We start from the raw sequence: 14,428 nt of genomic DNA, 5'->3' as shown, positions 1-14,428 counted from the left end.
ATGAAAAAAAAAATTCCATACGATCACAAAAAAAAAATTCCATACGATCTCAAAAACGATTTCAAAGAAATCATAATTTCAAGTTATTGTAATTCCCAGAAAAAACGGATTTCAATTCAGAGAGTTAGAAAAAAATTGATCTCAATTCACAGAGACTTAAAAAACGATTTCAAATCACATAAAAAACGATTTCAAATCACATATAGTTAAAAAACGATTTCAAAGGGAAAAAATCATAAAAATCGTAAAGTGTAGTTGCAGCCAAGAAGTTTCAATTCACAGGTGATAACACTTTTCACAATTCACCAATGATTTCACTTTCAATTATTAATTTTGCATATGTTTTCTAGTTCCGATTGTTTATCAACATAATTTTTATTTTATATGTTCTATTATTAGCCATGTTGCTTTTGTTTGATCAAATTTAGTAGAATTTATTGCTTTTGATATAATGAAAAAGTTAGGCCATCTCTAAAAAGTTACTGGAAGGGCCTTAATAGGGCCAAGTTCTTATTGTCTTTTACTTGTGGTTTTGTGCAGGCAATGATGTTTGAAACCGAAGCAGCTGATCAGGCTATAGAACCGTATATAAATGAAAATGTTGACACAAATGATTTTGTGGAAGCAACATATGAATCTGAAGAACTTAACGATTTCAGAGTGAACATTGAATTTGACGAAGATGATGTTAATGATGAAAGGATACTGGGAAAGGTTTTTGATACACCCAATGATGCCTATACATTTTATAATGATTATTCATTTTTGCATGGCTTTGGTATATGTAGAGATGACACAATTAAGAATCCTAAAACAAATGAGCATTTTCGGAAGATATATATATGCAACAAAGAAGGTTTCAAACGGATTGACAAAAATGATTCAAGTGAAAATGAGAAAAAACGTCGCATAGATGTTAGAACCGGATGTCAAGCAAAGCTTCGAATAACAAGACAGGAGGATAGGAAGTGGTTGGTGGACTCGTTTAATGAAACACATAATCACGACTTGACCATGATACCTACGAAGGTGATGAAGCATCAATCTCATAGCAATTTCCACCGTTTAATAGAAGGTAAATATCTTATGGTGCAATTTGGTCAAGCAGGGTTGAAACCTTCTCAGATTAAAAAGGATGTTAATACAATGAAAACCTCAAATGTAGCTGATGTAACTTCAAAACAATGTGTTGATGTCTTATCTGAGCATCGAAAACAACATAGAGGAAAGGAGTTCTATGGACTTATAAAACATTTTCAAGATAAAACATTAGTTGACAGTCATCAGTATTTTGTCGTGGATTTGTCTGATGATGGGTATCCTAGAAATATCTTTTGGGCCGATGGTAGATCAAGAGATGCCTATACAAAATTCAGAGATGTTGTTGTGTTTGATGTCACTTATATTACTAACAAATTCAAGATGCATTTCCCTTTATTGGGGTGAATCAGCATGGGCAGTCAATACTTTTTGGTGGAGCATTGCTTGAAAATGAAAAGGAAGAGACATTTGAATGGTTATTTGAACATTTGCTCAAATGTATGTTTGGCAAGTATCCGAAGGCGATTATCAATCAAGACAAAGCTATGGGCAATGCAATAAAAAAGTGTTTCCAAATACTCGGCATCGCTTTTGCTCATGGCATATCAGGAAGCATGAAACTGAGCACCTTCGATCGTATGTTTCCCATTACAGTGATTTTCAAGAGACGTACAGACAATGGGTAAATAGTGACATCATTGAACAATTTGAAGAAAAATGGGAAGATATGTGTATTAAGTATGAACTGGAAAGCAATTGTTGGCTTAGTGAGATGTATAACCAACGTATACATTGGGCTAAACCTTTCTTGATGGATATTTTCTTTGCTGGTATGAACACAGCCGGACGAAGTGAGAGTATCAATACATTTTTTGATGTTTTTGTTAACTCTTGGACCATGTTGAATGAATTCGTTGTACAATACGACAAAGCAGTTGAGTCACAAAGCGCCGCCGAAGAAAATGAAGACTTCAAGACTATGAACTCGAGGCTAGTTCTTTCTTCAGTGCATCCAATTGAAGCAAAAGCAAGTCAACGTTATACTAGAAAGATGTTTGATACTTTCAAAAAAGAATGGACCGAAGCTATTACCAATTTGACTCACGAGACTCTAATAAAAACTACAGAAGAAAGCACATATAGAGTTGGGCAATTGGACGTTGATAAAAAAATATTGGCGTATTGTTACCTTTCGTTCTTTAAATCAAGTCAGCGTCACATGTTCTTGTTCTATGTATAAGACAAATGGGATTTTATGCAAGCATAACTTATACATAATGAAGAAGAAGAATGTTCAAGAACTGTCGAGTCACTATATTTTACCGCGATACACCCTTGATGTTAGGTACAAACTAGGTAGTGTTAGTATCGGACTCGGAGAAATAAATAATGAAAAAGGAGTTAGTGCCTACACATTATTTTGTGTCCGTTCAAATTTTACTAAACTAATTGAACAATCAAGGGACTCTCCGTCGGAGATACAAAAACTCAATACGATATTGATACGTCTTTTGGATGATCAAGTAAACCGAAAGACATATGTGTCTTTGGAGAATGCATCTCAAAGTTCTTGTATGGGAGTTTCGCAAGTAGATATGATGCCACAGTTATCTGTCCGTGATCCTCTTGGTCCAACTACTACAGAAGGGCGTCCTAAACTTGCAACTAGAATCAAGTCATCTTTAGAAGCCCCCAAAAAATGAACATGTTCTTACTGTCAAGGATTGGGTCATTATGCCACTAGTTGTTCAAAAAGAAAGGTAATTATAATAGTAATTTAATTTTCATGATTGAGAACTATAATAGTTATATTTACAATTTTTTTACTTTTTTCATGTATTAGGCGGATGAATTGTTGCAAGAGACATAATGATGAGATTTGTTGTTTCTGAAAGCAAAAGAAAAAGTAGATGTTTCATGACATTTTTGCTTGGTTTACTGCACCTTTTTGATGTTTTAGAGACAAACGATGTATGAATAATCTAGGATTTATTGATGCTTCATAACAATTTTAATGTTTTCGAATGAAATTTGTTAATTTTTTATAATTTGTGTGATTGTAATTGAAATTTGGTGGCCGCTATGTGTTTCAAACGAAATTATGAGGGTATTTTGTGAAAAAACGTAAGTACAATGGTATTTTGTGAAAAAACGAAAATTTGAGGGTATTTTGTGAAAAAAACAGAAGTATAATGGTATTTCTGTGAAAAAATGAAAATATGAGGGTATTTTGTGAAAAAACGGAAGTACAAAGGTATTTTTATGAAAAAACGAAAATATGAGGGTATTTTGTAAAAAAAACGCAAGTACTAAGGTATTTTTGTGAAAAACCGAAACTTTGAGGGTATTTTGTGAAAAAAACAAAAGTATAATGGTATTTTTGGGAAAAAACAAAATTTGAGGGTATTTTGTGAAAAAACGAAAGTATAATGGTGTTTTTGTGAAAAAAAAATTGGGAGTATAATGGTACTTTTCTACACATTTGGGTTAAAAAGAAAACTTTTATGTAATTTTGGGTTAAAAATGAAAATTTTCTGCAATTTTGGGTTAAAAACAAAACTTTTTGTCATTTTGGGTTAAAAACGAAACTTTTCTGTCATTTTGGGTTAAAAATGTAACTATTCTGCACATTTGGGTTAAAAAGAAAACTTTTATGTCATTTTGGGTTAAAAATGAAAATTTTCTGCAATTTTGGGTTAAAAACAACTTTTTGTCATTTTGGGTTAAAAACGGAACTTTTCTGTCATTTTGGGTTAAAAACGTAACTTTTCTGCACATTTGGGTTAAAAACAAAACTTTTATGTCATTTTGGGTTAAAAATGAAACTTTTCTGAAATTTTGGGTTAAAAACAAAAGTTTTTGTATTTTGAGTTACAAAAGCAATTTTTCAGTCATTTTGGGTTAAAAACGTAACCTTTCTACAAATTTTGGTTAAAAACAAGCTTTTTCTACAATTTTGGGTTAATAATGAATGTAGGCTATCATTTTGGGTAAAAAATGAAAGTAGGCTATCATTTTAGTTAGTGTTGTATTAATCTACAAATAAGTTTGATGGTTTTTCACCTTGTTGGACGATTTTGCCCCTGTCCCAAAGATGGTTGTAATCCTCAAGAGCTTAAGCATAGGGAAGTTCAAGTCACATATACAATACAATCAAAAGCAAAGAATCTCAATTGCCAATTTTTATTAAAAATGATAAGTACCTTGCTATTTCAGATAAATATGAAAAGTGGGTTGCTATTTCAACTTACTTCAAAAAAAAATAATACTTTTGTTCTATACATTTCCTGTTAAAATATACATGGTCAATTCACTATACAACCACCCAAAGTTTTTCAAATGTTCCTACAATTCTTCTAATTATTCAAGTATTCCCACCAGTTCTCCAGCAAAGAATCTCAATAGCACTTGGATGAGCTATCCGACATCAAAAGTATACCATGTTCCTCCATTATTTTACCCCAACTTAAATGTTGTAATATTTGAACCCTCTAATATTTCACATAAACCTTCTCAAAACCAAATTAAAATATTACCTTGGCCATTAAAGGAATTATAAAAAGAGCAATTGGTATACTTACAATATTTGTCTCCACAGAAGCTACATCCACTTTGAGCCCCTTGCTTTTATTTAGCCCTTCTAAAAAAACATGATTTGGGTGTTAAGAACTTAATCAAAGAGAAGAAATATTTACATAAAAACCCTTTAAGAAGTGGAGAACTACCAGCTAAAATCTTGGCATTCTTGTGATCATTTCCAAGCTTTCCAACATTTCTTGTAAAGAAACAAGAGTAGCAGCACACAAGATTCCCACCTGTCTCATTCCACCACCCAAAGTTTTTTGTAAAATCCTTCGCTATATCAATAAAAGATTTAAGCTTTTAACTTAAATAGAAACTATTAACCAAATTTTGTCAATTTTCAAGAACTATAACAAAATATACTATAATATTATATAACCTAGCAATGAAGCTCTTTGTCCCAACAATAACAAATCCAACTGTGCATCAAGCCGTTTCGACAAGCATACTAAAACAGAATCAGCAGCCTATGAACAAGACACCAAGAGCCTGAAAAAAAGTCTTGAATTAATGGATGGAAAATGAAGAAGACTGTAGAAAAGGGTTTGTTTAACTTACAACAGGTGCATTAAAGATACGAGCCCCATCTATATTAAGTTGTAGGTTATTTTTTTGGCAAGCTCCCCAACATGGTCTATGTAGTCTACAGAAAGAACTATGCCACCTGTATCATTGAGTAGTCTCTGTTAGGCATTTTGTCATACACCTATAGAGCATTAGAAAAATGAAAGGTAAATTCATACTTAGCATGGGAATTCTCAAGGAAAATGAGCCTAGTTTTTGGGTAACAAATCTCAAATCTAGGATTTTGGATTGAAATATTGCAAAACCCTATTCCAATAAAAACAACCACATCACATAATAAATATTTTGCTTGGATTGGAAAAGGAATAACCTGAAACCGAGAAGAAGCGAAGTATGTCGTCACTTATCTGCCTTGTTGCGACGGACTGGAAGCTGGGAGCTGCCAGCCTTGTCTCGCTGGGTAGGTCGGTCTGAATCGGTATGGTCGGCTTAATACGACAGGCAAAGTAGAAAGCGGACATGGAAGGGCTTCGAGTAGGTACGACGAGGGCTGTACAGTGTGTGAATATCAGTGAAGGCTACCACCGGAAGAGAAGAAGTATTTTGGGTTCGATCATCGCTGATAACAAGTGGTTCCCACGGGTTATAAACTACTATATATATATATATATATATATATATATATATATATATATATATATATATATATATATATATATATATATATATAGAGAGAGAGAGAGAGATAGGTTCAAATGTGGATTGACATCTATTGTGCGGACGTATGGACAATGCTATTCTGTGAAAATGACAAAGAAAATATGTTGTTTGGTTATGTGAATACGTTCAATCTTACATAACTATTATCATTATCACGCATTCTCACTAATTAAATCGACTATAAGGTTATTATAAACTTTTTTTTATTCTCAGTCGTCAGAATGTTTATTGAGTCGTATTCTGTAAGAATGAAATGAGTAAAAAATGATGCATGAGAACAAAAATGAAAAAGAATTAGTGAAAATGCATGAAAATGACGATAGTTGTGTGAGGTTGAACGTATTCACATTAGCAAACAACATATTCTCTTAGTAATTCTCATTGAATAAGATTGTCTACACGTCCGCACAATAGTTATCAATCCACATTATATTAGACGAATCCCCTCGCGTTGCACCAGAATATATTTATATAGTTTTTTTAACGGCAAACACACACATACACACAATTATTTAATCCTTCTCCTAATTCTTTAAATTGTTATTTAATATTTATAAATGAAAAAACAATGTTAATAAATGTATATAAAACATATATTGATTTCTATGAATAACGAATAACAAATAGTATAAAAAATAAATATTTGATGATTTTATTGACAATTTTAAGGTTTGTAAATTGTATATAAATTGTATGTTAATTTATTTATTTAATGAATAACAAATATATTAAAAAACATAAATACTACAACTTTTAATAACATAAAAACACTACGACGTCTACTATAACATTTGTAACAAAAAAACCTTATTAAACACTGATAAATCATACAAAAATATATAGAAGACACATTATATATATATATATATATATATATATATATATATATATATATATATACACACACACACACACACAGAGACACATACATACATACATACATGTACGCTATTAAAATAATCATATCGCTATTATTGACTTTGAAATATTTATATTTATACGAAGTTGATATAAAAACTCATCATAGTATGTTTGATGCCTTTAAGGCATACAACAAAAAATTATTAACCATGATGCGGCAAAACATTTTTTCTTTTCAACTCTTCATATTTTAATTAAAAGTATCTTAAAACACGTGATTGTTGGTGAGAAAACTTATTTATATATTACTAATATGGATATAATGTATATAAATGAGAGGAAAATAAAAAGTCACTGCCAATTATAAACCATAAGTTACAAAAACTTTTGAATTGTAGTGATTAATAAATTTATATTTCAAATGAATTTGATTTAAGTAAATTTCCCACGTTACGCAGAATAGAATTATATATATACACACACACACAGTGACATCCCCATTTTTACGGCCAGAAAAGACCGATTTCGTTTATGTTTTTTTAATAAAAATCAGAGTAATTTCTTAAGAAAAGTATTGCGGAATTTGTTCCCAAAACAAAATATAATATAAATTTATCAAAGCATTTCTTAAAGAAATGTATTTTCATTACATTACAAAAACTCGGGATGTCAATCATCGATACATACCATAAGCATAAACCAAAAAGAAATAAACATCTTAGGCCACAAAACACTATCTGACATCAAATCCATAATCTCTCGTCAAGTCATCCAACTATGCTTTTGCCACTACCTGTAATACAAGAAAACTGAGTGGTTCAGGCTGGGGAGCCTGGTGAGCATATAAGGTTTTCAACCCATAATAATATGTTCATTATTTATTTTCATCAAATCATTAACCCGATTACCCATTCCCTTTATCCTCACTTTACGCCCCTAGAGCATCTATTTTAAGGGACCTAGCCGAATGATTTTTCTTCGGGGTGACAATACTGCTCAGGGGATTCCTCAGCAATACATGTCAAATAAGGCAACCATGCAGGGGGGGGGGGCGGGGATGGAGTACATCTTCAAAAACACCTACAAGTTGCGAGTCTGCTAGTGTTCCACTGGATTGCCTAGAAAAGTTCGTGGTCGTCATCTATACTCCGTTAGACGACTGGATCATCTTAAACATCGCAAACATCGAGGCCTCTCATCATTTTATCACACATCATCTATTTCATCTACCCATGTTCTACCCAACATATTTGTAGATATAAAATACATACACAGTCCAGATCTGAAAAACAATGTTTCTATCTTTCATCCAGCATAACTTTCAAAGCATAAAATATTTATACAGTCTAGATCTGAAAAATAATGTTTACATCTTTCATCCAACATAACTTTCAAAGCATAAAATACATATACGGTCTAGATCTGAAGAAATAGTTCAAATCTGAAGGAAAGAAGTTCAGATCTTTCATCCAACATAGATCTCAAAGTATACAGTTTAGATCTGAAGATAAAGTTTAGATCTGAGATGAGAAAGTGTAGATCTGAAGGAAAAAGTTTCAGATCTGAAAGAAAGAAGTTCAGATCTTTCATCCAACAAACATCTCAGGTAAACAGATAACATATATATATATATATATATATATATATATATATATATATATATATATATATATACATAGCACATAATTTTATATAAAATACTTCATATCTATGTGTAAGATGAAAGTGACTATACACTCACTTGTTACGGAGTGATTCGGCCATCACCTCGCTTCTTAAAATAATCTTCTTTGACGAAACTGGGAAGTTTGTTTGAAAACCGGGCTCCTCGCGGGCAGAGTTTTAAACCGAAAAAATCTTTTTCTTGGAGCCTTCTAGCGCTTCGGGGCTTTCTTCGGGTGCTAGGGGTTTACCTAGACTTAGGAGGGGGTTAGGGAGGTAGTGAGAGAAAGTAGTGAGAAAATGAGCAAAAATCTTGGCTGCCCTTGGTCCCCTTTTATAGGCGAGACCTCGGACGTACATTGGGCGTACCGAGGCTTCTATGCGGGGCGTACTCCTCGCTCCGTACACACGTGTCCGATTCTCGGTGGTGGTATGTGGCTTATCTCCGACCGCAGAAAAAGTCAATACGCGGGGCGTACTTGGTACGGCTGGGCGTAGCCTCGCATCCAGCTTCGCAATTTGCACCTCCAACTTCTAAAATTCAAATATTTTGCATATGGGCTCCGTATTCAACGTTCTTTATATCCACGCGTAGGCGGGACCGTACTCTATAACTTTCTTTTAGACTTTGTCGGTTAATTCTCGACCAATTTTAAATTTAATAGTATGAGAAGATTACACTGTTAAACGACCGTGTAAAACTCATAACTTCTACATACGGACTCCGTTTTCGTCTGTCTTTTTATTGTTGAGCTCCTATTGACGAGATCTTCGACTCTCGTGTAGGTTGTGTCAGCTAAAACCGCTTGATCTAATATTCGAACTCCGGGCTGTGCACTGTCGATCCGAAACTTAGAAAAATCATAACTTCCTCATACGAAGTCAGATTTGGGCGTTCTTTTTATGCATGCTCTCGGTTTAATGAACACTACGACTCTCGTGTAGAAGTCGTGCCGGTTTTGTCGCGAAACTTCGACAGGTCATAACTTCTTCGTTATAACTCGGATTTCGACGTTCTTCATATGTCCAGAATCCTTGTCACGACCACTACAACTTTCTTTATCGATATTGGGCTTATCTAACATTTTATTTTTGACGCTTATTTTTGTCCTTTATTTATTATATTATTATAAACAAGTAATAAGCACACAAAAGCACATAGTTCACATAATATTCAACTAATTCATCTTTATTACTTTAAAATGAGTTACATTGGTTGACCTCGACTATTACATCATCTACTAATGCTTAGCCCAGAAACACAAGCGTTACAATTCTCTCCCCCTTAGGATGATTCCGCCCCGGAATCATGCATCAGCAAATAGATGCGGATAGCGACTCATCATGTCACTCTCCGTTTCCCAGGTGAGATTTGGCCCATTCGAATGTTTCCATCGCACAAGCACTAAGTCGACCATCTTGCATCGCAACTTCTTAGTCTTACGGTCAACAATCGGTACTGGTTCTTCGATTAGCCTCTTGTTTTCATCCATCCTCAATTCTGAAATTGGAATGATGTCGGGAACTTCTCCCGTGAACTTCCTCAAATAACACACATGGAATGTGTTATGAATACCATCTAGTTCTTCGGGTAATTCGAGCTGGTAAGCTTGGTTCCCAATCCTTTGAAGAACTTTGAACGGTCCAATAAACCTTGGACTCAACTTTCCTCGTTTCCCAAATCTTCTAAGTCCCTTCTGTTGGATAAGGTGTCTAAGTCCATAACAATATTTGAGATGCACTTGACCCGACCCGGCATGGTCCATTTGGGTTGCACTTCACCCGAACAATTTGTATGGATAATCTTTTGAGAATAGTATGTTTATGAATTATTAATATATTATAAGGTATAATATATTAATATGAAATCATGTTATTTAATTAGTATTGATCTTAAATTAATTAAGAATTAATTTAGTGATAAAAAAGGTGACTAATTAAATATGGGCTCTTGTATTTATATAGTGTGGGCTAATGCTTATTTAGTATGGGCTAGGCTTGCATGGGAGTCCATGGATGGTCCATGGAGCGTTTTGACCCATGGATCCTTGGAAAGGAAGAGTCATGGGTATTAGGGTTTACATGGATGTAACCCTAATCCTCCACACTATATAAAGGAGTCCTTGGCACTTGATTTGGCACTAGTTGTGTGTGAACAAGAGTGGTGGCCGATTTCAAGAGTGTGCATTATTCTCTCAAGAGTTTTCCAAAGTTTGTGGTGATTTGTGATTTCCATTTGAGGCATCCACACTATTGGTGCTAGGATCTCAAACTCCAAGCAATCAACCACTACTAAAAGGTATGTCATTCTACTAGTAATTTTATGATTCAAGTTTCCCATGCCATGCTAGTTAGGATGTAAACCTTGGAAATTCTTATTTGCATGTATTTTAGAGAAAACATAGATCCAAGGTTTATAGGGTTGCATGTACACCGTAGAACTGTTAGAATGCTCAAAACCCAACACCTTCCATGGTGAGACTTTGAGCAAAACTAAATCCCCGACTTCGAATATCACCGGTCGCCTCTTTTTGTCAGCATAGCTTTTTTGACGATCCTGAGCTGCTAACATCCTTTCCCTGATCACCTTTAACTTCTCAGCAGTCTGATGGACTATCTCGGGGCCCATAAACTGCTTTTCTCTGGCTTCAAGCCAACAAGACGGCGTACGACACTTCTGTCCGTACAAGGCTTGATAAGGTGCCATCTTAATGCTCGAATGGTAACTAATGTTGTAGGAAAACTCTACCAGAGGTAAGTGTTCATCCCAGTTACCGTGGAACTCTAGGGTACACACTCTTAGCATATCCTCGAACGTTTGAATCGTTCTTTCGCTCTGACCATCGGTTTGCGGATGATAAGTTGTACTTAAACATAATTTCGTACCCAATTCCTCTTGTAGACTCCTCCAAAACCTTGACGTGAAACGACTATCATGATCTGATACAATCGTTAAAGGAACACCGTGAAGTCTTACCACCTCCTTCACGTAATCATTTGCGAGCTTATCCATCAACAATCTTTCATTAGCTGCTATGAAGTGTGCACTCTTAGTGAACCGATCAACGACTACCCAAATCATGTCGTGACCGTCCTTTGTTCTGGGCAGTTTAGTGACAAAATCCATGGTAATGTCTTCCCATTTACCCATGGGTACAGGTAAAGGTTCTAAACTCTCATCGGGTTTCTAATGTTGTTCCTTAACTCTCACACAAGTTACACACTCGACCACATACTTAGCAACATCGAGCTTCATCGTCGGCCACCAGTAGTAGGGTTTCAGATCCCTATACATTTTTGTGCTGCCGGGATGAATCGAGTACATGGTCTTGTGAGCTTCTTCCATCAGAAGATCTCTTATTCCTCCCGTTTTAGGTACCCAAATCCTATCTTGGAATACCTTCAGCTCTTGACTGTTTGTACCGAACTCCAACGTTTTGCCCAAACGTTCTTCCTTTCGGTCATTTTTCTCTGAAGCTTCTTCTTGAGCTTTCTTGATACTTTCCACAATCGTCGATACAACTTCTATTCTCCATGCTCTTGGCCTTTTTCTTTCAAGATTGACTTTCCGACTTAGAGCATCGACGACGATATTTGCTTTACCGGGGTGGTAAAGTATCTCCCAGTCGTAGTCCTTGAGTAATTCCATCCATCAGTGAAAAGTTTGCACTTCGTTCCATAGAGATAATGCCTCCATATCTTTTGGGAAAATACTACCGCTGCCAACTCCAGATCATGAGTGGGGTAGTTCTTTTCGTGCTCTTTCAATTGTCGAGATGCGTATGCTATCACCTTTTCACTTTGAGTTAGAACACAACCTAACCCAACTCCAGATGCATCGCTATAGACTGCGAAGTCTTCAACTCCATCGGGTAGAGAAAGAATTGGTGCTTCATATAACTTCTTCTTTAGCTTCTCAAATGCTTCCTCGTGTTTCTCGCTCCAAGTATAAGTAGCTCCTTTATGAGTCAAAGCTGTCAATGGAGCAGCTATCGAAGAAAAGTCTTGGATAAACCTTCGGTAATATCCAACTAATCCTAGAAAGCTTCGGATCTTCGTGGGACTTTTTGGTCGCTCCCACTTCATCACAACTTCAATCTTCGCTGGGTCAACCATGATCACTTCTTGGTTAACCACATGACCCAAGAATTGGACTTCTCGAATCCAAAAATCACATTTGAAGAACTTTGCATACAACTTCTCCCTCTTTAAAACTTCTAGCACCTCTCGTAGATGCTTGCCATGCTCCTTCTTGCTTTTTGAGTAAACTAGAATGTCATCTATGAACACTATCACAGATTTATCGAGGAATGGTTTAAAATCCCTGTTCATCAAATCCATGAATGCTGCTAGAGAATTGGTTAGTCCAAACGACATAACCAAGAACTCATAGTGTCCGTACCTCGTTCTGAATGTGGTTTTCTCAATATCTTGTTCTCGTACCTTCAGTTGATGATACCCTGACCTAAGATCGATCTTGGAAAAATAACTCGAACCTTACAGCTGATCGAAAAGGTCATCAATCCTTAGTAATGGGTATTTGTTCTTCACTGTTGCCTTGTTCAGCTCTCTGTAATCTATGCACATCCTTATGCTTCCATCTTTCTTCTTCACGAATAACACCGGAGCTCCCCAGGGTGATGAACTAGGTCTAATGAAACCGTTGTCCAACAACTCCTGAAGTTGCGTCATAAGCTCCTTCATCTCCGTCGGTGCTAATCGGTATGGTGCTTTTGTTATTGGTGTTGTTCCTGGTAACACGTCTATTCAGAACTCCACTTGTCTATCAGGGGAAAATCTAGGAAGATCTTCGGGAAACACTTCCAGATAGTCACACATCACTGATATATTTTGCATCTCCTTCTTCTCTTTCTTAGCATCGATCACAAATGTCAAGTATGATGTGCATCATTTGGACAAACATTTTCTGGCTTTCATTAGGGAAATGATTCCAGAATTCAATCTACGTTTGTCCCCGTAGACCACAAATGACTCCTTCCCAGGCGGGTTCACTCTTACTATCTTCTTCTTGCATAGTATCCCGGCTTCATTGGCGCTAAACCAATTCATTCCTAGTATGATATCGAAACCATTTATCTCAATAGGCAACAACTCCTCGTGGAATTCGTTTCCTTTCAAGTCGATGACGATATTCCTAATGCAATTGCTAACAGATATGAATTTGCCACTGAAAACTTCTACAACTAGAGCATCATCAAGTTTTTCTATAGGTAATGCTAGTCTTCCACCAAATTTATGTGATATAAAGGAGTAATTTTCTCTAGAATCAAACAATATATTGGCAGGCAATCCATTTACAAGAAAGGTACCTAAAGCGACGTCCGTTGCTTCCTTCGCGGCTTCCAGGGTCATCTGGAAAGCTCTGGCTTTTGGCTTCGGTGGGGCATTAGGTCTTGCCGCCTCCTTCTTCTTCGGGCAATCCTTAGCAATGTGCCCTTCTTCATTGCATCCATAGCACACCCTCTTGTTGGATCTACACTCGTTGGCGTAATGCCCTGTCCTTCCACATTTGTAGCAAGTCACCTCTTAGCTACATTTCCCCGAGTGTTTCTTTTTACACTTTTCGCACCACTTTGCTTCATTTCCTCCTCCTCCAGATTTCTTCGAACCAGACTTGTTCTTCTTTTTAGATTTTGACGACCCATCAAACTTCCTCTTTTCGCCAACCTCAACCTTGTTGGCAGCCCTTCCCTTGATCATTTCCTCAACAGACTTGGCAGCCCAGATAGCTGCCTCCAGAGTAGGTGCCTGGCGGACTGGCACATCGTACTCCCATGGAAGTCCCTTTTCATACTTATCAACTTTCGTCAGTTCGTTTGGAACGATACGCAAAGCAAACTCCATTTTATCAGTGAAGGCATTGGTGTATTCATCAATGGACATGTTTCCCTTCTTCAATGTCAGGAATTGGTTCTCTAGCTCGAGCAGGTTTTGGGCTGAGCAGTACTTGCGCTTGAAGTGTACCAAAAATTCTGCCCAAGTCAGCTGCAATTTCTCATTGGGGATTAGGGTCTTC

The 14,428-nt window shown here is 36.0% G+C and overlaps 1 protein-coding gene and 1 long non-coding RNA gene across 3 annotated transcripts; one reads left to right on the top strand and one right to left on the bottom strand.

Annotated features, from left to right (window-relative positions):
- The first annotated feature begins 543 nt into the window (after positions 1-543).
- LOC145131567 (protein FAR-RED ELONGATED HYPOCOTYL 3-like) lies at positions 544-1,446 on the top strand. Its single transcript, XM_079066241.1, has one exon. It carries the CDS (start codon positions 544-546, stop codon positions 1,444-1,446), a length of 903 nt encoding a protein of 300 aa, XP_078922367.1.
- Positions 1,447-4,333: 2,887 nt separating this feature from the next.
- LOC145134531 (uncharacterized) lies at positions 4,334-5,761 on the bottom strand. 2 transcript variants are annotated; one of them, XR_013719204.1, is made up of 4 exons: positions 5,519-5,761; positions 5,182-5,287; positions 4,767-5,112; positions 4,334-4,681 (listed from the first exon to the last, which is right to left on the bottom strand). It is a non-coding gene; the product is annotated as an uncharacterized LOC145134531 (long non-coding RNA). The 2 variants fall into 2 exon arrangements; XR_013719203.1 differs by lacking the exon at positions 5,519-5,761 and adding an exon at positions 5,367-5,447.
- Between the last annotated feature and the right edge of the window lie 8,667 nt (positions 5,762-14,428).

The sequence above is a fragment of the Lactuca virosa genome, chromosome 8 (genome assembly GCF_052849685.1).
Source record: "Lactuca virosa cultivar CGN04683 chromosome 8, Lactuca_virosa_CGN04683_v6, whole genome shotgun sequence".
NCBI lineage: Eukaryota > Viridiplantae > Streptophyta > Magnoliopsida > Asterales > Asteraceae > Lactuca > Lactuca virosa.
Note: the sequence above shows the minus strand (reverse complement) of the source record. Positions and strands in the feature narration are given on the sequence as shown.

Coding starts and splice junctions, on each gene's coding strand:
- LOC145131567 (XM_079066241.1), top strand. CDS start 544: ATGATGTTTGAAACCGAAGCAGCTGATCAGGCTATAGAACCGTATATA.